Below are 25,356 nucleotides of genomic sequence, written 5' to 3'. Positions count from 1 at the left end.
CAACTACGCAGGCGCCTAGCTCCAACGCGTCCCACAGCTCAAGCAGCCGATGACATATCTGTAGCATTATCTGGCCTTGGTGTTCGAGCAGGCTCGCGTCGGACAGGGAGAGGGCAGAGGACAGAAACAGATGAAAACGCAGCACAAGGAATCCCGACGCCGATAGAGGCACTTCTGGAACGCCTGAGTTCTATGGCTGATGTGGTAGCGGATGCAAACAAGCATGCAGAAAACGCTGCTGACGTGTCGAATAATGCGATGGCGCGCAACAAGGTCTTGCTGGAAGAGCTTCGGGATGTCCAGAGGATGGAGCCAGATCGGATCGACGCGGCGGCGTTGGCAATAGAAGAACGGGCACTGTTAGAGACGGGCCGGGCGCAAAGAGAGAGCGACCGGGCAACTGCCGAGGCCGAGGGGGCAACATCAGAGTTTTGGCAGGCAGCAAATAAGGTAGAGCAGGCGCAAGATGAGACCATGCAAATAGCGGCGGAACAGTTGGTAATAAGGGCAGCGCCATCTTTTGCGCTGATCATAGCTGAAGTGCGGGCAGCTTCAACGCAAGTGGCTGCGCATGACGCCGCCGCGCGTGCAGCGGCAGGACAGACACTGCAGGCAGCGCGAGCAGCGGAGGCACTCATGGAGCAGCTTCGCCGCATACTGGCTCGCCAAACTGGAGGACCTCCCAGACAGGAAGTAGGTCAGCAAACGAATAGACAGCGTAGAGATCCTCCAGGTGCAGCAGGCGCGGCCTAATCAAGTTTCTTTTTGGAGCAGCAGCTACCGTCTGTGGTGACGGGGTTGAAGAAGGAATTAAGAGCACGCTGAGCTGTATAAGGGGACTAAGATCAAAGGCCTCTGGAATGGTTTAGATATAGTGCTGCTCACAATATTGAATCCATCCATCTTACATCTTGTTGGTTACACCAAGCTCCGCTCACTTCTCTTCCCCACTTCCGTAGGCGAATCGGCCTGGACATGCGCCAAACCATTAGCAGGACCAATGTCTCTTAATTCATGAAATCCACCCGGCTTCAAATCCGTCCTGCTATCGTGGCATGAGTCGTTCCTGGACGTCTTTATGCTGGCCTTAGACGGGTGCTTCTTCGAGGATATATAGGATGCGGTGGAGCCGTGTGAGTTGGGCCCGATATGGGAACGGAGGAAGTGGTAAATGGCTGAGCCCATAATCCTCGTCTGGGCGAAGAACGGTGGAAAGCAGGAGGCGCAACCGACTATGATGGCGGTGTTAATCTCAACAACACTGTTGCAAAGAATCACAATCAGCTAAAGAGTGCAGAACCAGGGTCCTGATATGCAATGAGTATGGGCCAGAGAGACGCTCATCAATTCAGGCTTCCTTTCAAGCAAGACACAGCAGGCGGAATAAACATACATGAACTGGGCGTTCCGACCGTGCATCCAAAGGACGTCGGGGTCGGCGTAATGGACGAAGAAGACAATCATTCGCGTCAAACTCGCTGCGCAAGTCCTTTTCTGGTTGTTAGCTTGTATAGTTGGCTCAAGTACAAAATGCTAGACTTACACAATACCGCAACCGAAGACAATCAGCACGCCAATTCTGCGCCTGAGACTGAGCTTCAACCTCATTACGCAGGGTAGTGGCAGGGCAAGGATATAGAAGTCTGTGACGACATTCATGACAGTGCTCATGACTACCACCGGCTTCGCAGAGTAATCGCAGAATCCTGCCGAGCGCCGGCCGAATCCCACACATTTCACGATCGAAGCGATGGCGGCACCACCGATAGCTGTGTAATACATAGCTATGACTGCGATCCCAAAACATATGGCCAAACGAAGTCCACGATCGACTTTGAAAAGGCGGAGGTATAGCAGAAGAATGGAAAGTTTGGCGAAGCCGATGGTAAATGAGTAGACAATAGTATTGGCAGAGAGAATCTGTTATCTGTGAGACCAAGACCCATTGGACATCAGGGATGTGAAGTGACATACCCGTCTATTACGTGTGCTGAACAATTGTGCTGCTGGTATGTCCCATAAATGGCGTCCGAATCCCACCTTGAACACTGAATCCGTAAGCTATAGATGCAGTTCTTTGTTCCTGACTAGACATACTCTGTATGTAAACGGTCATGTGCACCAGAGCTCCGACCTAAGCCTGGTCAGTTGAGGTCCATAAAGGTATATATATTGAGGCATGTCAAACCGCTGCAATTATGCACGTGTCTGCGTTCTATCAGCTTCCCGCACGATGACCCGCATAAAACTTGAGATCTTACAGTCATCCCATCCCCACATCTTGATAACTCGCAATCGCACAAAAATGCGAACGGCCACTGCCATCAACATGAGAGAGAGGAAGACCCCTTCCAATGCAATGATTTCAGGTTTATGGCTAGGCGGATCAACAAAGTTGGACAAAACCCCTGGTGGGGGAGGCGATGCCGGAGCATTTTGCCATTGCTGAGGTGTGAGCTGCCCAAGCAAGGACATTATGCCGTAACAGATAGCTGTAAAGTGTTGACAACGACGATGAGTCTGTCCATTGAGGGACAGGAATTTCTTTGCAGGATGATGCTTGCGATCTCTGCAGATCCTGAAAGGCAAGCCCAATACGGCGGAAAATCAAACTCTGATATCAAGCAACATGTTGAGGCAGTGCCATCATTGTACAACACACCCCAAAGGATTCAACAAGCGAACCACTGGCAGTGTGTTCTGGAATTCGCGCGAAGGATTCTAGCGTATGCAAGACATATATTTTGCTGGGGTGAGTCTTGGGAAGGGAAAAAAACCCATTTGTTGAGCTTAAAATAGATTGGTAGGTTGTAGTAAGGTGTTCTAGCTAGATTCACTCTGGACAAAATTTCGGATAACTAGCGGAAAACTGGTCGGACTTCGTATTTTGCTACTTTATTGGGTCCTCGCTTTCCGCCCTACAGTACGGCTTGTGAAGCCGCATCGTCCAAAACACCTGTGATTTACCTTTTGTCCCAGTTGTTTTTGATTATATTGATTAGCCCGAGTGCTTGTGAGGATAATCAGTGTCGCTTTCGACACATGACAGATGGACAAAATTAATGAGACAGACAAGAAATACAACGATGTAACGTACCCAACCAATATTTGCATCACCACCCCCATTCGCACCAGAAATTGTTTGGCGTTTTGGGTCGTAGAGCATAGTATTTCTATTGATTTACTTTGAATGTGATTGATGCTGTTTAGAGAAAGAATTGACTGAGATAATTCAAATAGACATAACGTAAACAAACATTACTTGATTCTGATCATTCAACTCATGTATTGATTTCGATAAATGTTGGTTAAGTTAGAGTGACAGCAAGTTAAAATTAGTGACATACAATTTTTAGTATTGCCTATTGCAAAAGTGTTGCAATTTCTTAGCGCATGTTGCAGAGGAGCTGCTGCTTAAGCTGTTTATACTGAATATTAGACCGATCAGTCTGATACGCAAATGAGACCTCAGAATCGAAGTGTTGTGTAAGTCTGATTGATTGTTGATCGGTGGCTTACTGCCATTATAGCCGTTGCAGATGTACTGTTTTGTGGCTTCAGAACAAGGATAGTTGACCTGCGAAAGGGGCTATATATATAGCACCTGCTTCCCTAAGTTAGCGTAGTTACCACAGGCTAAGGGGTCCTCCAGATGGGATCAGCATCGACCGAACGCTATTATATGTTGGTGGAGTGGGGTCCACAGCAGCTTGATCAGATCTTCAGACTGGATGAATCATCGAACGAACGTTGTTATGATCTCCTTGGCATAAATTAAGCAGTCAAAAGAGCAACCCTGGGATTCTGCCTTGATCCTGAATGTATACCACATAATCGAAACAGGGTCGCCGACTTTCAACAAATACATTTGGCTGTAGGTGAAGGTCAAACAATATCCCATCCCAAAAATGAAACATACAAGCCGCAAATTGCTAGAGCTGCCAGAGACTAGAGATGCTGCAAAAATCATGCCAACTGACACACTCATACCCTCCCATTGCTGGTGGAGGGGATTCGTTGGTGGTGTGGTGTCCGAACATCGAATGGATCTTGTCACATATTGGTGAATCCGGCGAATTTGATCAAGTGGCGTTGTCAGTCGCTAAGGTGAACTCATTGCTCCATGGCCGCTTCCAAAGGGCAGTGGTACCAATTGCCTTTTTCACATTTACCACTTCCTATTCCCCTTTGTTTTGTGCTGGCCCCCACAACTGTCAACGACGATGTACCCGCCTCACTTTCCTCCTCGTCTAGCTGACTCTTCGGGTTCTGACTTCTGAGCTGCTGATCCTGCTTTCCATTTCACACTTCCTACTCCTTCGAAAGCCCGATGGTCTCTTAGAATCTTACCTTCTGTCTTTTGCTTTAGCTTCGCTGCTGGCTCAATGCCTCTACGTGCGAGACAAAATTTTTCCCCATCATCACTGGCCCCTCCGGGTACAATAATCAATCATGTCAACCCAGTATCGATTGGGCAGAAAATTGTCATTTCTAACCCATTGCTCGCAACCCTTGCGTTTGTCTTTGTGTGCCTGCGCCTCTTCGTTAGATGGCGTGTGGTCAAGGTACTTGGATGGGAAGATGGTGAGACATCAAAAAGTCCGGCACAAAATCTATGACTTATCACCAACGTGCAGGTTTTATTGTGATAGCTCTGGTAGAGCATAGGGACCTTTCAATAAGTACTGCTCACTGACTCCAGACGAACAGGCATTCGCCATTGCGCGAGTGGTGATGGAAGTACTAAGTGAGTAATGCTGGAAATCATTCCTTTCGGCACAGCTCTTACCCTGGTCAGACGTTAAACGCTACACTCTGGGGGTCCACATTTGGGACCTGACCCTGGAAGACGTGTTCAGGGTTGGGGACCATCTAAAGAACGTGAGTAGCGTAAAGTCATGTGGTTGTATATTGAAAGGACCCGCTGACAGAGACGGCCGATAGTACATCTTCATTGGCGACATGCTGTATTTCTTCGGCATCATGTTCACGAAACTATCTATTTTGATGCTCTACTTGAGAATATTCCAACCGAATAAGAAGTTTAGATACTTTACCTACGTCATGATAACTTTTAACGTTGTCTACCTTTTGCTCTTCTTCTTATTGTACGCATTCGAATGCAACCCGCCAGCTCTAGGGTGGCACACCGTCACGTGGACCGGTGGTGGCACTTGCATCGACACCATCAAAGTCAGCTATGCCGTTGGAGGCATCAATGTTTTCTCGGACCTTGTCATTCTTGTGATGCCGATCCCCCTCCTTCTAAAATTGAATCTGAAGAAATCACAAAAACTTGGCCTGCTCGCTATCTTCGCAACTGGTACTTTGTAGGTTCATTTCATGTGATGATTACATATTCGATAGGCTGACGTATAGCTAGTACCGTTGCGTGTACTATTGTTCGACAAGTGGTCATCATGAAAACTCTTCGGGACTTCGATCACGGCTTCTCCACTGTTGAGGAGATCGTCTGGCTGTATGACATCCATATCCTCGTGGCTGCTTGCCACTGATTCCTGTTCATTAGCTCCTCGTGCTAATCGCGCTTTACTAGTACGGTGGAGCTCTGTGTCGGAATCATCTGTGCCTGTCTTCCCACCTTAGCGCCCTTATACCATCTTCGGCTGTGGGCGCGCCTTGTTCCCCAATCAGTGCGAATTTACTTGCTTTCTCTTCGCACCGCTACCCATGGTTCTACGACCTATGGATCGAGCAAGATGTCTGCCAAGCCATCTGGTGGACAGAGCTATGAAAGTGACGTTGAGCTTGTCGACAATGGCAAAGTGAGCACTCACGTTGGTACACACATGCCAACCATGGAACTGGTGCATACCGATCCGCGCCGCATATATCGGATGACAGATATGGAAGTCAGTTATTCGAAGCACAGGGACGCATCAAACCACGTTTAATCCATTAGTGTGTAGGTAGAGAGGAGACACAAAACCCTTGTAAGAGAGTGACTCATGACGATGGAGCAGGCTAGCATTCTATGCTGTTGCGAATTCAAATAGATGTGGTCCGCAAACATGTAAGATGGATGGGATACCGGTATCTGACATTCACTTCGCAAGGCGTGACATTGATCAGATGCCATTTTGCGACAGACCCCTTGATGGGTATCGACTCCAACATGCACCGTGTAGTGATAGGCAGCATTCTTTTGAAACCAAAATAGCATGTGTATTTCGTCTCAATCATGTCACTCCCATGCTTTCCTTACATCCATTGACGTACCAAACGAGCATCTCGTTAGCTGGACCACAAGTACTGCGCCCCACAGGACCGAAGACCGCAAGCTAACACCATTACAAGTTATGTCTAACACTTCCCATCGTCCTTCCTCTGCAGAAACAAACTTTACTCTTCCTCAACAGGCACAGCACAGCAAATTTGGTCAATATACAGTAGCAGTCAACAGCACATCGCAGATTGCTTTAGATGCTAAGATCTTGCATCCGGGGGGCGTCCTTTGCCCTGAAACGCATTCGCATTTAGACTTTTGCACTGGTGCTGTACCAACTCAGATAAGTGCTCGAGATTTTTGGCTGTATGTTGGAATAGAACGATTCATGCGCTCAAGAAACAGCCACTGAATGGTTTGTCGAAGATTCAAGCTCCGATATTTCTGATGTAGCTTGATAGCAGGGACAATTTAACGTGGTAAGGTATCTTGTAGTGTGCCACGCAGCCATTCCATGCACAAGTAAATGGCCAATAGCATGGTCGAGGGACATTATGGCAATGCTGAGGCATGAGAGCTCGACAAACCATCGTGTATGATCCAAGCAACGCTGGTTGTCGTTTTGACATGTCAACGGTAGAGACGGGTATATGCGCTCCAGATAAGGACGGAACGAGAAAATTGTTGGCACGACGACACCAATTGAAACGGAAGCTACTCCGTACAGTCTCGCTAAATATCCTCGCTTGCTCAGACCATTGCTGTACGTACAGGCCGACGCAAATTTGTCTGAAACCTGGCCCCGGTCAGATACAATGATATGCCTTGTAATACTTCGGAATAATTTTGTGGTCCCACGCAAAACAACTGAATTGAACAGCCTTTTCAAAATAAGACTCAGCTTGTTGCACGTCCATCCACCGGACACCGGGGATGTCATCGAAACTTGGAGGAACGAACAGGATTTCAGGTCTGGCCCAACAGCGCCAGGCCTTCATAGACTGTTGTGCCCGTGCCTCTCAGACTCCAAAATAAGAAGTACGGATCTCGTAGATATATCGAATTGTGCAGAGGAAACTTGGATGGCGGGAAAGATGCACTGTACCTTTGAGAAACCCTTACCGCTCTCTCGAAGGATATGTCGTTCGAGTAGGTAGCAAAGCTAGATCATGGATTTCTTCTGTAACTTGGGCTCTCAATCCTTTTATCGAAGCACAGTCTGCTGCCACTTGGGAGGATTATGACGGAAGAGCTCGCCGTGCATTATGCCGTGAACGTATGCTTCTCCCACGAACTCATACCTGAGGCATTCCTCAACTTCCGGCGAGTCTTGCGCCCTTTCTAGCTCTTCGTGAGGTCGAAAGATATAAGGCCACTCCGACCCTGAACTCGCCCCCACAGAATCACCAATTACCAACGTATTCGGTCCCAACCCAAGTAATTTGCCTTCCTCTGACTCGAGGAGAAAGAGGCGCTGCCCATGTATGCGTGGGTATTGACGAGAGAACTTTCTACACAAGGCTACCTGTGCAGACCATGCCTTGTGATTCTCAGTGCTGTCCAAGTCCCTCCAAGCAAACCAAATGCTTTTGGATATCCTTCGTAGTACCGCAATACTAGGAAGATCCTCACTTAGACCAAAGATGGTCCATGGGGAGAAGGAGTGAAGATGGTCAACGAAGTCGTGGGTCAAGAAACCATTTCAGGCCTTGCTATACAAAAGAGCTTCAAGGCTATTGAAGAGCCACTTTTCGAAATCACTTCTACCTTGAGTGCTGACGGAGGTCGCTGTATTATCATCGTCGAGGGACATAGTGCTCAACAGCACGTCAATTGGTGGTTGATTCGTCCACGGGTAATGGTCTGGTAATTCATTCAACAACGGGATCAGTTGCAGCACAAAATTGGGGCACCCCATCATGTCAACGACGCTCGGATACTCGTACGCAGCCTTGGTAATGTTTCCAACGTGGTGGCTTTGCAGATAGACCTCTTGTCCATGGACAGAAAAGGGTGAACCGGTACTGTGCCACTGTCCATGGACGGATTTACATGAATGGCTGGGCTGAGATGGTCTTATACCACCATTAGTTGACAGGCCAAATCTTTGTCGACTAGCCAAGTCTGGTACCCAGGAGGGTAGCGCTGGCGTTCTGTTCTCATTGCTTTTTTGCAGAAGCGCGATTGCTCGAACTCCAAGCTGTCCATCCATGATACGGAGAACGAATTTCTGAAGCACTTGGGCAGTGGTCAACGAGTAGTCAGTTTCGAAAGGTTTATATGGTAGACCCCTTTTATTTGAAATTGCATTTGCGATACCGACAATACCGAAAACATAGTCGCGAGGATCTGTGGCGAAGGTTGTGGTGCTTTGCCAGAACACCCATGCTAAGACGGTCTCGTACTCGATGCCTGCATTTGAGCCCATGTTCTGGAAACATGGGAGAAAATCGAAATCGAGAAGCTCCGCCGAGTGAACCGCTTGCTGTAGCAAAAACCTCTGTGAGATAACCGTTCCAGCTATGCCACTCTTTCCGTACGAAGGTGTCATTGGTATTTGGTGCTCTGAAAGAACTTATGCACTCTTTTGCAAAAGTCGTAGATCAATGATGTGTGGGCCGCACCAGACATTAACCTTGGTGCCTAGGGCAAATTCCTGTAAAGTCCAAACGCGGTGGAATAAGCGTCTGGATAGTATCTGAACAAGAGTTTCCCAGTCCACTTCTGGCAATATATGAGAACCGTCTGTCCATATGGGCCCATTAGAGAATTTCCTAGTTCCATGGTACTGTTCATGTAAGCGGAGAAGCTCACGAAGGATATCGTTGACTTTATCCGTGTCTGGGTATGATCTACCGAGCCATACATCTACGACTTCTGCTCGCTGATAGATCTTGTCCATGATGCTGACCTGAGCGCTTCGTTTTTTGATGTCGAGCTGATCAATGCAAAGTGCATCAATCCAAAAGTAGCCATCGAATTTGAGGTCCCGAAATTGAATCAGTGCACGCACGAGATTCTTGGGCAAGTTGCGTGTACGTCCATTGACGAGAAGTGGAAGCCAGACGGTGTCTCGATCCTCGGGCACCCCTTCGGCAGGCCCCCAGGTATACGACAATGCACGATAGGGAGGAACATCTCTTAGAAGAAACTTTTCAAGGGTGAAAGTCACGCCTCCGTCGGACGCATTGTGTATCTTCACCAGTCTTATCCATTCCTGGTTAGGCAGATACTGGCAAGGCCCACGGAGTGATTCTGGAAGCGGCTTGAAGAAAAGAAGCGACGACCAAAGAGACAGCTTTTCTGCAAGAGGAAGCTCAAGGATCTCGCTGCGGTAGTAAGGAAGATCGAGATAGACATAGGCAACGAAGATCCAGATCATAGACACACAAAAGGCCAAACTGGCAACATCGACTAGCCATGACAGCAATCTTGCACGTCTGGCAAACATGCCGAGCTGTTCACATCCTGGGCGAAGATATCACTGAGCAATGTATCGCACTCGAAGGAACCAGGCATATTGACCAAGACAATCAAGTCCGTTATAGCCTGAGACATAATAATCAATAATATTATGATGGCCTGCTGTAGTCTCTGAACTTTGACTTCTTATGCAGCGTGCCAAGCATCCTCATAAGCCACGAACGGCAATTGTATACAAATACATAGCAGAGCCATCAGCTTACAAAGCGAATAATCCTATGCTTTTGAGTTCCGTCGGCGAAGACCTCGTACCTATGCTATGGTCAGGTTATACGGTGGTCCTTATAAGGATAGTTCGGCAGGGCAGAACAAGGAAGCAGACCTCGGAGAAGAGGAATCCTGGTGAACGTGATGAACGTGGTGATGTAGAGCCGCGTTGGGTTGTGCGGCTGTGTTATAGGTGATACATCAGATCTCTTTTCTCCCTGGTACCTGCTGTCCCTTCCCTCGTCTGAATTCTTTCGTAACTATTGACGGACTGATATGGCCAATGGAGTGTGCAGCCACTTGTATATTCATCGGATATTGGTCTTGAGAGTGACCATATTTCTTTCTTGGGTCTTCAACGTCCTTTCCAATCCACACGATCCCCAGATCCCCAAACCCCTCTCAGCATAAACCCTCCTCGTCGGCCTCAAACCACTATTTTTCCTCGTCCTTCACGATAATTTCCCCTTAACCTTTTCAACAACCTGTCCAGTTTTGGCCTTTGCATCCACGGCCAAAGTCTCCGCCCGCGCCACCATACCCTCTGCTTCTGCTTTTGCGTCCGAAATGCCAGCTTTAGCTTTCGCTTCTAATGAGGCTTCACGTCCCCCCATACTATACCCCAAGAAGAGGAAGGTTAGCAGTGTAATGAGCATAGCGAAATGGGAAAGAAAAAGTATGGTCTGGCGCGCACGGCTCTGCCATTGACCACAGATTGGGAGGGACATCATCCGCTTCTGGGATACATCCAAGCGTTCTAAATCTGGGTCGAGTGCAGCGTCGGCTCCTATTGCAGTCCCAGAAAACCAAACATTGGTGTACGAGTGGGCTAGATGTGTATTTATAGGATTTTGACTCACTTCCAATATGTGTACCACCGATACCCTTGTATGAGCTGGGAGTTGAAATTGATAAAGTGACATGCGAAGAGGAGGTAGTTTTTAGGTTGGACAGCCAGAGCGTAGCGCATGAAAGTCCCGGAGTAAATCGTTAAAGCGCCGGTCATGCGGCCAGATATTCTGTGATATTGTAAGCTAAAATCTTGATAAGGGCTCGGGAGTGGCTATGGGGTGAACAAAGGGTAAGGAGACAAGCGCGTGCCATCTGAAGGATTAGAGCCTTGCTCCGTAGGTTTGGGGTAAGGCGGGAGGTAAGATATCCTTTTCTGCGCATTGAGGGAGGATTGAAGCCAGGCTCGCGTGCTCATGCGCCTAGTGGAAGCATAGTTCATTTGACGATCATCCTGTTTGCAGAGGTTACATCCCCGAGTGGATGCTTGTGCGGGAGTAGATTCGAAGAAGTAGAATAGAGAATTCCATCAACATACATCTCAGGATCCTTCTGAGTATCCATTATGGCGGCAACGGGGATCCCAAAGTTTGACGCTGGGCCCCAGAAATCTGCAGACGGAGTCAGCCTTATTTTGCCTACTCCTTTCGCCTCTGCTCAGCAATGGAATGCTTCTGTCTTCCATGGTAATTGCTTCTAGTCTGCATCGCAGGGAGATATGGAAATCGTGCTGTCCGGACTGAATTGCGAGGACTCACGGGTTGAGCAAAAGTAATCCAGCACTTTGTTCGACCGTATTTTCGCATTGATGGCTTTGATTGCAACTGCCATCTTGACGGTCTGATTTCTTGGGGCTGTACAAGAGAGGAGAACAGCCGGGAAAGTGGGAAAGTCGGGGATGGAGAATGGGTGTGATTCACGCAACTTGTTGGGCGGCCAATGCTTTCGGAGTTTAGATTTGGGGATCTCGGAGCGGACATCCATCTCGTGTCTCCAAGATTGAACAACAAGGGTATGACAGAGTACTTCTAAAACGTAACAACAAATCCTGATCTCTGGATTATGCACAGAACTACTCATCCTAATCGCAGCTACGGCAGTAGGCTTGCTACAATGCTAACCTCCAATAGCAGCATCGGACCGGTCTCTCTTCCAAACGCCTTGATGCGGGAGCTGGCTTCCTTGCCCCGGCGCTCATCCGGATAGACGAGCTTCTCCGATACCCGCCGTGCAATTGGACAAATTCTAGTGTGCCTTGAGCTAGGTTCTTCCAATCTGCCACCTCTAGATGGATATCTTCGTTTCATCTCCCCCCAAAACCTGGTGGTGGAAATCCTCTACCTTGACCAGGCGGCCCTTGAAACCCGGGAGGCGGCTGAAAGCCAGCGGGAGGCCCTCCAGGTGGCCCGCCGAAACCTGCAGGTGGTTGGAATCCTGGTGGCGCTCCTCCCGGTGGTCCTCCCCTCCCAAAACCTGGCGGCGCTCCACCAGGGAAGCCAGCCGGAGGAAACCCTCCAAACCCACTTGGCGGTGCCGGTCCTCCAATGCCTGCAACAGGTCCTCCCAATCCTGCTGGCAAGCCTCTCCCGGCTGGTCTGCTAATACCCGTTCCAGCTTGCAACGTGGCTGGTGCTCCTCCAGGTGCACTCTGGCCTAATCTAGCGGAAGGGTCTGATGGTGGTGGACCTTCCACAGAACATGACACTATATTTGTGCCACGAACAATCGTGAGCCCTAATGTGCGCTTTTCTTCTGATTCGACCATGGCTTGTGCTGCGGCTGAGCCGGGTGCAGAAGGTGCTGATTTGGCAGCTTTTCTCTTAACTTTGCGGAATTCTTCTGTGTCGGCTAAGACCAGGTTCATGTGCTAGAACTAGTCAGAAAGGGGAAGACTGTACTGAGCAAAGGAAGGAAAATCTGACTTTGTCGAACGCCAACATCTGGCCAGTCATTTGTCTTCCATCATTTAGGGTAACTCGCATGCGATAATTGATCTATTCTTGTCAATATTGGTTTTGTAGGACATGGAGTTTCGAGTAGTCACGTACCAGGTTTTGCTATACATCGCATCAGCTGCTGGAATCAACAATATGACTCGTGAATCAGGCTTGAAGAAGCTTACCATCTTTCCTTGCTTATTGGTAGCCATGCTGGCCGACTTGCGCACGAGTGCGACTTATATCGTTCCAAGAATATGACTGTCAGAGCTGTAACTTAGGATATTCCGAGATTAATGTGGGAGATTGGTAAGTTGCCGTCAAGACAGTTGAGAATTCGGCTTCGGACACCCAATGTTGAGCGCGAGGAACCAAAATATCCAAAAGCCAAGCATCGAGCTGGCCATTCTAGGCTTAGCCCCACTTGCCCCACGCTAGGGGCTTGGAAGCCACAACGCTGCACATCGAATTATTCATTATTTATTATTCTGTCAAACACCAATTCAATCCACCAGCTAAACTCTGTCGCACTCGTTAAACCCGCACAATCTCTCAAGATGGCGGAAGGCAACGACAAGAGCTCAAATCCCATGCGGGAACTCCGCATCGACAAGCTGGTGTTGAACATCTCCGTCGGAGAATCTGGCGACAGACTCACCCGAGCCGCCAAAGTGCTGGAACAGCTGAGTGGACAGACGCCCGTCTACAGTAAGAGCTGACCTGAAAACACCCTATCTAAAGGTGTCTCGCCCTTCCGCAGGATATGTACTGATCGCAGAACGTTTCCACACCGAACAGGCAAAGCACGCTACACCGTCCGCTCCTTCGGGATCCGCCGCAACGAAAAGATCGCCGTCCACGTCACCGTGCGAGGACCCAAAGCCGAGGAGATTCTCGAGCGAGGCCTGAAGGTCAAGGAGTACGAGTTGCGGAAGAAGAATTTTTCGGATACGGGCAATTTTGGGTTTGGCATCTCCGAACACATTGATCTGGGCATCAAGTATGATCCGGCTATTGGCATCTATGGGATGGACTTCTATTGCTGCATGTGAGTGGGAGTCTTTCCAAATTTTGGGGTGTTGAGGCGTGGCTGATTGTGGTTTGATAGGAGCCGACCAGGAGCACGAGTTGCGAGGAGAAGACGGTGCAAGAGCAAGATTGGCAAGCAGCATAAGGTGACTAAGGATGATACCGTGAAGTGGTTCAAGACTAGGTTCGAGGGTATTGTGAGATGAGATGTGTGGGATTAGAGGATGGCCAGACACTCTTGCGTCGCGAAGATCTCGATTGATTCTGCGGATGTCATGCACCGCATGGGTACGAGCTGGAGCTGTGACAGCGTCAAAGCCAAACTCATTAGCGATTCAATATTGCTCTCGCCAGCAACAAGACCATAGCATGGAAAGTCTTGCTTGAGATAGAATCGATTCATTTCGTGCTAGCAGTACCGGAGAAAGCTTTCCCGACCCAGGTTCTGACTGAGCTCGTTGAGCAACTCCTGTCCCGAGTACTATGATAGTTAGAGCAAGCCGTCATCTGCACATGCACGTGCTGAGTCAAGCTCAACTCCGAAGCCGTAATGCAGACTTCCTCTGGCCTTGTCCGTCACCATCTGAAGGTACAAGTACTTGTGCGCGCCCTACTGCGGCCAAATCGACTTCTCACTCCTTTCCCACTACCATACCCACTCATTTCTGATCCTCATTGCCATACTTGGCGCGATTCCACAATTTCCCAGCCCCCATAGCCTGAGACCCAGGCGGCCTCTGCACCTCTCCAATATCGTTACTCCCACTCCCCTCCCCCCTCGGCCCATCCTTACTATCATTCGGCCCGCTAACCTTGAACTCCCTCTTCCCCGCACTCTTGGCTTCGGGCGGTCCATCCTTCTTCTGCGTCCCCTCCGCATCACCCCTGAACGCTTCGCTGTTCCGCTCTCCCTGTTCCGTTCCGCCGTAGGCGGGGGTGTGAGTCCCTGTGGCGCCAGCGCCGCGGTAGGCCTTCTCTATGTTGCTCACGCCGGGCGTGTGGAGAGGGTTGGGTGCTGGGTTGGGCGAGGCGCGGAAATAGACCCATGCCAGGGTGAGGGCGGCTCCGCCGGCGAGGAGACCGGGGGTGGCTCGGCGGAGGACGGAGGGTGGTGGTGGGGCATTGGGCGTTCGCTTGGGTTGGCCGGGGTTGGGCGGTGAAGGGCTGGCGGACATGGTTTGTGTTGGTGGTGGTGGGTTCGCTTTGAGGTGGTCGTGCTGTTTGTTGATGCAATGCTGGTGTGGTAAGGTTGTTGGATCGGGTAAGGAAGGGATGTTCTCTGTATTAGAGGGAGGAGCTATTGACCTCTTGAAGAGTTTTACGAGAGGGAGGATGTTCAATGATTCTAGAGAGAGGTAACGAGAGAATGAGGTCAAGGTTCAATTATTTGCTCAGGGCCAGTGATTCGCCTTGAATTTTGAGAAGTAATACCACAGTGCCTGGGACTGACTTGCAAAACACAACTCTTAAAGTGAGAAACGGAAATGGAAATGATGTACAGCTTCTAGGGGTAATTTTACCGCTCATCAGAGCTTACCGTTAATTGGCAGGAATCATGACTTCATCGGCACCATTTCATCAGTATTCATCAGCGGGACGTGGTCACAGTCACGTGATTGCCAGGCATTCTCCATTGAATTGAAATGCTTCAAATTTCTTACCTATACGTGCAGAAGCAAACGTTGAACACCAATAATTTCATGAATCCCGAAACACTCGCAACAAGAGACGTCCAATGATGGTTGAGTAGGCATGGCATTTGTGATTCGCTGAACCTATCACCTCTCTACGAGCTGCTACCCCCTTCTTCCCAGTCTTTCACAGCTCCTGTATCCCAGAAACTTGCTGTGCAACAGTCATGATCCCATCCACTTCTAGCCTACCGCGGATGATTTTTGTCAGGCCACGTTTTCGTCGACGGCTTGAAGCATGAAAGCCTGTAACAGCAGTACCTTGGCTGTCCATGAGGCGGTCCTGGACTTGAATCTATCTGCCCATCAGGCCCTGACGCTATCAACAAGTCCTTTCAAGAGCTCGCAGGCTCAATTGTATTGCCACTGTCATAGACCGTCAGTACTCACGAATTTGACCTGTAGACCATGGCACTTACTGCACGATATTCGCCCATCCAATCAGCCGCCAGTGTTTCTCTATCCTCCTGCTCAGAGCAATTTTCTCTCCGATCTCCGTGCAAGCCGGGTTGGTCAGCGTCAACTTCGCCGCATCCGCCTTGACACCCATGACTTTGGCACCAGTCGCGGTCGATCCAATATTGACCATCAGCACTTCATTTTTGGATAACTTGGCCACCTTTGCTTGCTTGCCATCAGCAGTCTTGACGCCCAGCAATCTGCGAAGAAGGAAGAAGTTGACTTCGAGCTCGATGTAAATAGCAGGCAATTTGCCCCGTAGCCCGAGAACATGCCCAACGAGTCGGTCAGCACGGCAGAGAGTAGGATCGATGCGCGTTCCAACTCCTATCAGACCTCCAGGCACAGCAAATTTGAGATCGTTGTGTTCTGCAAACAGTGAAACAATGCGACTCATAATAGGCCTGCATATGGTTTGGCCAGTCTCATCTTTACTGATAATACCCGGCCTGATTTCGATTTCGTCCCCAAGCTTGAGAACGCCAGTCAAGATGCTCCCACCTGCGACGCCTCCCTTTAGATCCTCGATTTCGGCCCCCGGCTTGTTGACATCAAAAGATCGAATCACGATCATGTGGGGAGCTGCTTGGAAATCTCGAACAGGAACTGGAATTTTGGTAACCAGGTATTCGTTGATGGCATCGATGTTGTACTTCAATTGGGCAGAGATAGGGATGATGGGAGAGCCTTCGGCCACGGTTCCCCGAATAAAATCCAGTATTGACTGGTGATGCTGCTGTGCACCCTCTTCTCGCATCAGGTCGACCTTGTTCTGTAGAATGATGATATGCTTCAACTTCATAATCTCAATAGCTGCAAGATGTTCTGAGGTTTGAGGCTGAGGACAGGTCTCGTTCCCAGCAATAAGCAAAAGAGCAGCATCCATGACAGCCGCACCTGACAACATGGTACTCATGAGAATGTCATGCCCTGGACAATCAACAAATCTGGAACTGCTGTTAGCTAGGATGACCAGCACAAGACATGCCACTTACGAGACATGTCGCAGTAATCGGTATGTGCCAGTGCAGCCTTCTCTGTCACATGGTGGGTCCACCTCTTTCTCACTCTTAAAACTCTTGTAGCATGTCGGCCTGGGACACTCTGAATTGTCACATTTGTAGATCTTTGCGTTTGCATATCCTAGCTTGATGGTAATATTTCTTTCCAGCTCATTCTTGAACCGGACGGTCTGCACACCGGAGATAGCTTTCACGACTGTGGATTTGCCATGCGCCACATGGCCGATAGTCCCGATGTTGATTGTAGCTTGTCGGGAGATGATTTCAGGAGAAAGTGGCGTCAACGACTGTAGGTCAAGGTCTTCTGGATCTGGTTGCTCAGGTAGAGGAGGTCGTTTGACTTCTGCTAAGGGCTCAGATGGTGGAGTCTTCTTCAGCGCTGACTTAGGCTTTTCTGAAATATCTTCTATCTCGTCATGCTCGTCATGCTCGCCATTCTGCACTTCTTCTGGGGCGGGAGAGCCAGGTTGCGACTCGTCGTCCGAGAAATCGCCATTTGTAGCCATGGCTGTGGTTCCGGTCTTGCGCTCAAAGTCGTGGCGATATCCTCGTCGCTGGTAGAAGCGTTCAGAAGCTTTGCGATTGAGGCACCCGAACAGAGCACAAGAATCTATTCAGCAACACCGCCAGTTGTAAGCCCTCGGTTGTCTACTTTGTCTTTTGAATTTCGTGTTTGCGGGATGACAATATGACCTGCTCGAGCTGGAACTTAGGAGGGATATTTGGGGAGAAAATAAAATGCATTGACTCATCTCAGCCCTACATCAAGTTGCCGTCGAGTCAGACTCGAACCGTTCCATACATTACCCCAATAACTCTTTCACAAGACACATTCTGGTAGGCAGGGCTAGCTATTCTGTTTCCTTTTTAATTCTATGCTGTCTGCTCCTTTGTTCTAGTGTCGTATTCAATGATGGTATTCACGCATCTCCAGTGTTGTCTATCCCAACGCCATCTTCTACTCCATCCTCATTTTCATCATCTTCCTCCTCCTCGTCACCTTCTTCTTCGTCGACGTCGTCGGAGTCTTCTTCCTCCCCAATCGCTGGCTGCAGGCCATAGTCATCCTGGAAAGAGTCCAGGTCCTTGATCTGTGGTACAAACCCAAGGGACTCTAGACCACTTTTGGTTCCCTAAAGACTATCAGCGTGAAAGCTCAGAAAGTAGTCCGTAGAGTATCTCACATCTTTGAGACCTGGTGCACATGTGGTCACAACATTGGCCTTGTCCGGATTGAAAACATTTAGCACAACTCCTTTCAAGACATTTTTGATCTGGTCGACTTTGATATCTCGAACCTTCTTCAGCATCGTCTCCATGTAATTGGTCGGTAGACCTCTCATGACTTGCCGGATGAAACTGGCTTGAGCTGCATTGGCAAGAGTACCCTGCTCATCAGCAAATCCAACGACAATACTACTGATAGCTCCTTCGAGCATGAGTGGATCAAATGTAATGACCCCAGTGGTATGATCTTCCACAACCTTCTTGCTTGCTTCAAATGCTTTATATGCGTCCGGCGACCTGTAGATATCAAGGTGGATGTGGCCAGACTCGAGATCATACGACATCGACGTGCCATATGCAAGACCTGTCCCGCGAACAGCGACCCACAACGGGCCCTCCACAGCATTCAGGTATGATAAAGCAACCATCAACGCAGGCAAATTCGGGTCATCAAAAGAATTGGGTCCAAGAGCGGTGCTGGAAGCGAAGGAGGAATCCACAGTGGACATTGGCACAATATACGCCAACTTTCCGGGACGCTTTCCAGCGTCGCTCAGGCGCTCGCTACGCTTACCTAACGGGGATAGAGGTCTGTCAGTGTCCAGTTCTTCCAAGAATGTTTCCCACGTAGACACCGGTTTCTTCAACTTGTCCAGATCGCCAATGACGACGACGCGGAAGTTTTCAAACCGGCACAGCTTAGATCTAAGCTGCTCGAATCGTGCTATCACAGCCTCGGGGTCGGTTTTGAGGAGATGTCTAATGCGTTTGAGATATAAGGCCTGGACAAGCGTACTTCGACATCGGCCTATCGACTCTGGAACAAGGTGTATCATCGAGATAACAGCACCCAGCATATGGCTTCCTTTTCGCTTGCGTTCTGGGATGTCTGCCACCAATCGTGCAGTAACAGCCTTGAGTCTTTCAAGATCAAACACTGATTTCCACAGTAGTTGTTTGATCCAGTCAATTGCGACGGCATACTTCCCAGATTCAACTTGCAGTCCAACCCGCAAACATTCAATATTTCCGAGGTCTCCTGCACCTTGCATATCGTAGCCAACAGTATCTCTCTCCAGCTCAACGACAACTTGCTCAAAACTGATCGTTTGGCCATTTCGTTGTATCGGTAAGTTGAAAAATGCTTCCGTGTAGATCGAGAGAAGCGGAAGGAGCTCCAGCGGCAGGGTCTGCGTAGAGATTATGAGGTAGACGCGAACGAAGTTTGATGGTATATGCTCAAAGTCCAGGAAAAGCGGATTGTGCCAGCTATCTGCGTCGATAATCTTCTGGTATCTATTTTGAGGTCTACCAACGTCGAGTGCGGGACCAGAACGTGCCGAAGACGTGTTGACGAAATGGATCGACTCTGTCGAGGGCACTCGAAATCCGGCAAGAAGCTCAGTAGGTATTTCTCTGTCGTTTTCAGCTTTTGCCTTGTCCAGTTTCTCTTGCATTCCTTTCAGTCCTTCTGGGCCAAGCTTCTGTTTCTGCTGTTCGATTCTGGATGCTTCGTCTGCTTTGAGCTTCGCCGAAAGGGCGGCGGATGGCTTTCCAAGAATGGACACGTGGTGAGCGTGGGAAATGTTATCTTTGATGAAGTTTCGCCATTGCTCCTGATTCCACTTCGACAATCTAGTGTACTCCTCCAAGGTTGCGACTGTCTCCATTGTGGTACCGTCTCGCTTCCCATAGAGGAAATCAGAGATGATATGATCTGAGAAGGCTGTCGAAGTGGCTTCGGTGTTGAACTTGTACGTTCGAACTTGACGGTCGATGCAGTCCTGCATGAAGCTCATATCCAAATCCTTGTCCATCGCATCTCGGAGCACCTCAAAGAACCGCTTCTCTACGAATTCCAGCTTATTCGTCTCCACACCTGAGATGGAGAACGATATCTCAGTTCTCGGACGGCTATCCGTTTGAAAGTAGACGCCGCTAGCAAGCTGCTCCTTCTCGACAATGGTGTTGTCCAGAAGCGCTGCAGGTGATCCAGCCAAATAGAGGAGAACTATATTTAGCGCTCCATTCAAAAGGGGATCTGCACAGTGTGGTCCTAGGAAAATGACGTCTATCTGTCCAGAAGACTCATCCTCTTCGGGAAATTCCACAGTCTCGATGGCAGACTCTGATAGAGGGGGGGTTTGTACCGAGTCGACCCATGGTCGTTTGAAAGGTGCGTTGGGGCTAGGAATGTCATCCAGAATAGTGGTCTCAAATGTGTCCAAGATCTCCAACAAATGGTCATGATCGATTTCGCCAAACAGTGCCAAACACAGATTCTTGGGCTGGTACATTTCGCGATGAAAATCTCGGATCCGTTTCGCAGGCAGCTCTCGGAGCTGTTCAAGCATACCTCCTGTCTCGTAGCGGAATCCAGTCTTCTCGGGATAGATGAGACGCTTCGCTCTGAGCTCTACCAGCTGGTTGGCAGTGTTTTGCACACCTTGCATCTCCGAATATACCACGCCTGCATCGTTGCCTTCGCCATCGATATGGTGTACCTCTGTAACGCAAGCCGCGTCGGTCAGTGTTGGCACTATGACGTGCTCGAGATAGATCGGAAGCATTTGGGCGAATCCTGCCCAGCCTGCGGTTTCTAGAGTGTACGCAGTATGGTCGGTAGCAGTCCACGCATTGGTGCTAGAATATGCCCTTGTCGCAAGTTTATCCAAGAAGCCCTTGTACTTGTAGCTCTTAGAGCCCATAAAGCACAGATGCTCCAGGGTGTGCGGGGCCCCGGAGTCATCATGGATCTCAGTAGCAAGTATGAAGAAGCCGTACAGCTTTGGACCTTGTTGGTCGACCACGACCACCCGCATACCAGTCCTCTGCGATTCATACTGAGTGAAACAATTGGGCGAATAATCAGGTGTGAACTGTTGTACCACTCGAAAGTGTGGTTCTATCTTCAATGATCCCATCTCAATTTTCGCCTGACTCGTAGGACTGCGGCTTGTTATTACGAATCCTGGACTTGGTTGGTCTTGTGGCCAGCCTTCGTGCTCGACCAATCCGGTTCGAATATTTTGCACTACAGTTCCGTGTGAGACTTCTACCCTTTCAGACCACCAACAACGGAGGTCATTAAATTTTCGAAATAGAACGGAAAGCAACAAAACGGGAAACCACAACATTCTTCAGTGATCCGCGGAATCACGCGCCGGATCAGATATGCAAGGGGCAAAATGAGAGCACAATAGAAAGATTCTCTCACCTTGTTGAGAACACTAAGTTACCAGTCTGTAAAGTAGTGCATATCAGGTACGCTGGGGAATTTTGAGTTGACAGTCAATTCTTTTCCAACGCTGACAGCAAACACCCAGTATCACCCACTACTTTCATCTTGCCATGGAATTGTTCGAAATTTCTAGTTTGATTTTGCCTTCAAGCGGAAGGCGACAGAAAACGTCACAAAGGACAACCCGCGTCTACAAGTTTCACTTTCTTGCAAATTCATGGGCAGACTCAGTGTTTTATACAATTGACCATTCGATTGACTACACGAGCGTACGAATGAAATGGTTGCTTAAATGTTCTATGAGTCATTTCAATCTTTGCGCTATCTTTGCTCTGTACTAGATTGATTCTAAGGACGACTGCGCCGGATCTCAGCAATGGCACTTCGGCGGTGACTTGACTCAGCAAACAGAGCTTCTATAAGCTCAATCAATTCGTCTGCAGTGAATTCCAGACTGAGTTCGCCTTCAGTCCACAAGTATTTAATGTCGACGAGCGAGCTTTCCAAGATGTTAGCCAAATACTGAAACCGTAGCCAATTGGAGACATAGACCGCAGTCAGCGGCACTGGTTCCGTGTCTGCTCTCTCGTCCTGCGCAGCCTGTTCCGAGATGAAGAGATCTTCGAGAGCTGAGATCTGACTGCAGAATGCAGTTAATCGCTGTGATTCAGCTTCGGAAATGTCTTCCATATCCTCGACGTCCCCAATGATCTTCTCGATTATACCAGCCAGGAGTGAGCCGATCGATTGCAAAAGGGCTGAACGTGATAAGATTGAGCTCCAGTCACGATGTACAGCTCGAAGCCTATCGATGGCAGAGTTAACGGCTGTCTCACACTCAGCTGAGTATGGGAACCTGGTACAGTTGACGAATCCCTGTGCACCATCCAGGATATCGCTCAACACGGTCCTTTGCAAGTCCATCTCTCTTGCGTAGGCACTTTTCGCGAATTTCTCCAGTACATCACAATCAACTGATAGCTGAGTTGAAGACGTGCTTTTTGCAAAGTCTCTTAGCTTGTCAACCAGATATACACAATCATTGTAGAGATGCATGTTTCCGCTTGGGATTGTGGAGTAGTGTGCTGGTGCTGTTGCACGAAACATTGCTAGTATTAAGGTGGGCAGTGATCGTAAACAGGTTGAAGCAGATATGCGTTCAAAGGCAATGTACTCTGGGGTCTTCATTTGTTCGGCGTCTCGCACTTCGCCGGAGACAAAGTCAAGCAAATGATCCGGTATATCTGTAATCGTGTAGGTCTCAGTCAAGGTGACCTCGCGATGCTCGACCGGAGCGCCCTTGTGGACAAGATTGGCTCCTTGCAGTCCTGAGCTAGAATGGTCCCTGCGTTTCTCCTCTGCATTGTCTTCATCCCATTCCCATGCATCAGAAGCATCCTCGATGTCGCCGTTGCTTTTGGTTGGAGAGGGTACTGCACTGTCATTTTTCTCGCCATCATCGTCGAAGTCCCATCCACTCAAATCCTCTTCCTCCAAATCGGTCGGATTTGTCAAAAAGGTTGTTGTGGTCTCGGGGAGCTGTTCAATCGAATTTGCATTGTCATCGCTGTACCCGTTCTGTGCAAACGCCTCATCCAGAGCAGAAACATTCTGGCGCTCGGTTCTTCGTGCTTCTTTGTTAGGGCCGCGTCGCGCTTTCAACGTCCTTCGCACAGCGTCAAGTGCCGAGTTGCGCCGTTTCTCTAGCCAGATATGAGGTAAGCCTTCTAGCCAACCCATCAATTCAGTGTCGCCAGGCCAGTGGTATGACAAGATCTGGTTTGCAAGGTCTGCAACTGTCGTCTGAATGCTGTCAGACTTTAGTATGTCCGCTAGATCAAGTGGGACAGATGGAGTAAGCCAGTCACGTATCAGAGTATCAACAAGATCTTCTGACAACCTTTCTCCAAGTGCTGAATTAAGCCTTTTAGGAAGATGTGCATTTAGGAAACCGAGCACCGATGAAAGGCAATCTAGCACGCCCTGAGCGTCTTTCTTTTTCTCAGTCGATGACAAGTTCAGAGCGTGAGACTCTTCGTCGATGAAGCATGTGTTAAACCCGGTGGCTGGTGATAACACAGGCTGAAAAATTCGCCGATGAAATGCTCTGGAGAGGTTCCGAAGTAGACCTTCCATGGAATCAAGCTGCTCGAGTGCTTCGAGCAACAAGTCGAGAGTAACACCGAGTGATTCTGCTACAAGTTAGCGCTATATCAGCTCCACAGGCAGACTACAGACCTTGGGTGCCATGGTCTACTCTCAAGTGCTGTTGACCATCAGCCTTCTGCAATTGCACCATGGAACTTGCAGCTGCTGTGAGACTTTCCACAACAGCCTCTCGTAGTCGTAGAACTCGACTGTTATTGATTTCCTTTGCATTGCTATCTGCCAGCCGCTCAGTGCGAAAGGACAGCTGTTCGATGCCTGCCACAAGCTCAATTGGTCTACCAGAGGCTAAAATAGACTCTGCCTTGTTCAGATCTCTATCCAATGACCAGATGTCTTCTAGTGACGACGTAACAGCCTGATTGAAGAATATCTCTTTCTGTAGAAGCTCGACCTTTGCTTTTGCATCTTGTATTTTGGCTGACAGATTTTGACCATCCTCGTACTCCTTTACGATCTCCCGCGCAATGTTTTTAGAGTGCCGAATATCTTCTTGAAGATGGCTGGCCTGCGCAATCCATTCATCGACATCGGATGAGCTATTTTGACTGAGGCCTCGAATGTCCGTCTATAGTATCCATGATTAAAGGAGCTTCGTTCAGGAGCTGCAGAGCACCACGAACCTCGATCTGTTGCTTAGCTTCGCCTATAAGCTGGAGCGACGGTCGCAGTGCAAAAGCAGACAGATCTGTCGTAAGGACCTCTTCCGACTCTGGATAGGTCCCATCACGTGTCGAGATGAGCAACGCATCAGATATAGCTGCGTTTGACACGGTCATTTTGAATTGAGTGGTTGGAGGAAAAGGGAACGAATGTGAATCATTGAGACTCGATGTTGGAATGGATAATTGTCACTAGAGCAGTTATATCAAAGTCGAGTTTCGAAAGACCAGGCGTTCATGCAGATATTGAGACAGACTTGGACAGATGAACAGCGGCAGGGTCCGGAGTGCTGCAGATCTTTCGAACCATTCACATGCTACAGTATCTCTTACAACAAAAGTAATAAGATTCAGCAAGCAATATCAATCGACAAAGGATGATACCAATGCACCTTCATGCTCTATAAAGTGCTGTACTCATTCTCTGCCCGACAAGTTCAGACCCGTGAGGTATGTATTGTGATCTAGCATCATTGTTCTAAGCAGGATGTCTCGGCGCATGTGAAGAGCGAGCAAGGTGTCTCGGTCATTTCTCCACGTAAGACTCATTGCTCCATTCCACTCACATGCTTCAGGACCTTTTCGTATCCTATCAGACCGATCCAGGGTCTCCGTAGTGCAGCATACCTATTGCGACAAGTCGACAGTCTAACACGAAGGCTTACTTGCTTCTCCACTCTCTGCGCCATCCCTTCCTTCCATCTTATGGCTGTAAGTAGTCTTCAATCCTTTGCTACTCACCAGCTTTTTCTCAGATCCCTACCTGTCAGTTGTCTTTTTGTAGACTTCAGCTCATATTATGTCTGATACACTGCAGATTCAGAAGCCTGTCCCTCGTCGGACCTTCGAACTCGCGCCAGCTTCAAATGAATCTTCTGTCCCTCCCTCACCACCACCAGAGAACACAAATCCAGAACTACTCGAGGCAAAGCTACAGGGCGCTTCCCCTCCAAGCCGGACTCGATCTATCCTAAATCTTACTTCTTCGACTCTCCTGGGCATATACTCTCCTACTGGCTATGAAGTTTCGAGGGAAGAACTGTCAACGCCGTGGGGAACTGGTGCGCAAACACCAAGCCACAGACAGAGTGTTGACGGTCAGCGTCCCTCGGCAGGGACAGCGAGCTGGGACAAGGCACCGGCACCGGCGGCTTTTGGTCATCGAAAACATGGTTTCCGAGGCCTATTTTTGCCCCTCTTGCTGCGAGGGGCTCTTCTTTTCATGGTTGGAATTGCTTATGGGACACTTATCACGC

At 49.1% G+C, this 25,356-nt stretch overlaps 11 protein-coding genes across 11 annotated transcripts in view; 3 read left to right on the top strand and 8 right to left on the bottom strand.

Annotated features, from left to right (window-relative positions):
* EPUS_06471 (uncharacterized protein) overlaps window positions 1–753 on the top strand; it is a gene marked incomplete at both ends in the record, with an annotated part of 1,152 nt that extends 399 nt beyond the window's left edge. The window contains one exon of the mRNA XM_007787296.1: window positions 20–753. Coding sequence (XP_007785486.1) covers window positions 20–753 — 734 coding nt within the window. The remainder of the gene's footprint in view (window positions 1–19) is intronic.
* Window positions 754–918: 165 nt separating this feature from the next.
* Window positions 919–2,475, bottom strand: EPUS_06470 (uncharacterized protein; the record flags this gene model as incomplete). Its single annotated transcript, XM_007787295.1, has 7 exons — window positions 919–1,261; window positions 1,394–1,489; window positions 1,544–1,920; window positions 1,975–2,048; window positions 2,098–2,134; window positions 2,189–2,208; window positions 2,262–2,475. 7 exons carry the CDS (start codon window positions 2,473–2,475, stop codon window positions 919–921), a joined length of 1,161 nt encoding a protein of 386 aa, XP_007785485.1.
* A 2,259-nt stretch (window positions 2,476–4,734) lies between these two features.
* Window positions 4,735–5,915, top strand: EPUS_06469 (uncharacterized protein; the record flags this gene model as incomplete). Its single annotated transcript, XM_007787294.1, has 5 exons — window positions 4,735–4,747; window positions 4,799–4,881; window positions 4,945–5,330; window positions 5,384–5,479; window positions 5,558–5,915. The coding sequence occupies 5 exons, from the start codon at window positions 4,735–4,737 to the stop codon at window positions 5,913–5,915; spliced, it is 936 nt and encodes a 311-aa protein (XP_007785484.1).
* Window positions 5,916–7,889: 1,974 nt separating this feature from the next.
* Window positions 7,890–8,738, bottom strand: EPUS_06468 (uncharacterized protein; the record flags this gene model as incomplete). Its single annotated transcript, XM_007787293.1, has 1 exon — window positions 7,890–8,738. The coding sequence occupies one exon, from the start codon at window positions 8,736–8,738 to the stop codon at window positions 7,890–7,892; it is 849 nt and encodes a 282-aa protein (XP_007785483.1).
* Window positions 8,739–8,762: 24 nt separating this feature from the next.
* EPUS_06467 (uncharacterized protein) lies at window positions 8,763–9,638 on the bottom strand (the record flags this gene model as incomplete). The annotated part of the gene is made up of 1 exon (XM_007787292.1): window positions 8,763–9,638. One exon carries the CDS (start codon window positions 9,636–9,638, stop codon window positions 8,763–8,765), a length of 876 nt encoding a protein of 291 aa, XP_007785482.1.
* Window positions 9,639–10,329: 691 nt separating this feature from the next.
* Window positions 10,330–12,815, bottom strand: EPUS_06466 (uncharacterized protein; the record flags this gene model as incomplete). The annotated part of the gene is made up of 7 exons (XM_007787291.1): window positions 10,330–10,492; window positions 10,738–10,896; window positions 11,205–11,277; window positions 12,008–12,533; window positions 12,589–12,660; window positions 12,715–12,723; window positions 12,789–12,815. 7 exons carry the CDS (start codon window positions 12,813–12,815, stop codon window positions 10,330–10,332), a joined length of 1,029 nt encoding a protein of 342 aa, XP_007785481.1.
* Window positions 12,816–13,160: 345 nt separating this feature from the next.
* EPUS_06465 (60S ribosomal protein L11) lies at window positions 13,161–13,838 on the top strand (the record flags this gene model as incomplete). Its single annotated transcript, XM_007787290.1, has 3 exons — window positions 13,161–13,311; window positions 13,402–13,651; window positions 13,712–13,838. The coding sequence occupies 3 exons, from the start codon at window positions 13,161–13,163 to the stop codon at window positions 13,836–13,838; spliced, it is 528 nt and encodes a 175-aa protein (XP_007785480.1).
* A 453-nt stretch (window positions 13,839–14,291) lies between these two features.
* EPUS_06464 (uncharacterized protein) lies at window positions 14,292–14,807 on the bottom strand (the record flags this gene model as incomplete). The annotated part of the gene is made up of 1 exon (XM_007787289.1): window positions 14,292–14,807. The coding sequence occupies one exon, from the start codon at window positions 14,805–14,807 to the stop codon at window positions 14,292–14,294; it is 516 nt and encodes a 171-aa protein (XP_007785479.1).
* Window positions 14,808–15,658: 851 nt separating this feature from the next.
* EPUS_06463 (Eukaryotic translation initiation factor 2 subunit gamma) lies at window positions 15,659–17,310 on the bottom strand (the record flags this gene model as incomplete). Its single annotated transcript, XM_007787288.1, has 3 exons — window positions 15,659–15,689; window positions 15,743–16,729; window positions 16,778–17,310. The coding sequence occupies 3 exons, from the start codon at window positions 17,308–17,310 to the stop codon at window positions 15,659–15,661; spliced, it is 1,551 nt and encodes a 516-aa protein (XP_007785478.1).
* Window positions 17,311–17,724: 414 nt separating this feature from the next.
* Window positions 17,725–20,955, bottom strand: EPUS_06462 (uncharacterized protein; the record flags this gene model as incomplete). Its single annotated transcript, XM_007787287.1, has 2 exons — window positions 17,725–17,937; window positions 17,989–20,955. The coding sequence occupies 2 exons, from the start codon at window positions 20,953–20,955 to the stop codon at window positions 17,725–17,727; spliced, it is 3,180 nt and encodes a 1,059-aa protein (XP_007785477.1).
* A 665-nt stretch (window positions 20,956–21,620) lies between these two features.
* EPUS_06461 (uncharacterized protein) lies at window positions 21,621–24,217 on the bottom strand (the record flags this gene model as incomplete). Its single annotated transcript, XM_007787286.1, has 3 exons — window positions 21,621–23,464; window positions 23,511–24,006; window positions 24,062–24,217. The coding sequence occupies 3 exons, from the start codon at window positions 24,215–24,217 to the stop codon at window positions 21,621–21,623; spliced, it is 2,496 nt and encodes an 831-aa protein (XP_007785476.1).
* Window positions 24,218–25,356: the final 1,139 nt, after the last annotated feature.

This window comes from Endocarpon pusillum (assembly GCF_000464535.1).
Source record: "Endocarpon pusillum Z07020 unplaced genomic scaffold C658955, whole genome shotgun sequence".
Lineage (NCBI taxonomy): Eukaryota > Fungi > Ascomycota > Eurotiomycetes > Verrucariales > Verrucariaceae > Endocarpon > Endocarpon pusillum.
The sequence above is the reverse complement of the archived record's forward strand: the minus strand, read 5'-3'. Positions and strand labels throughout refer to the sequence as shown.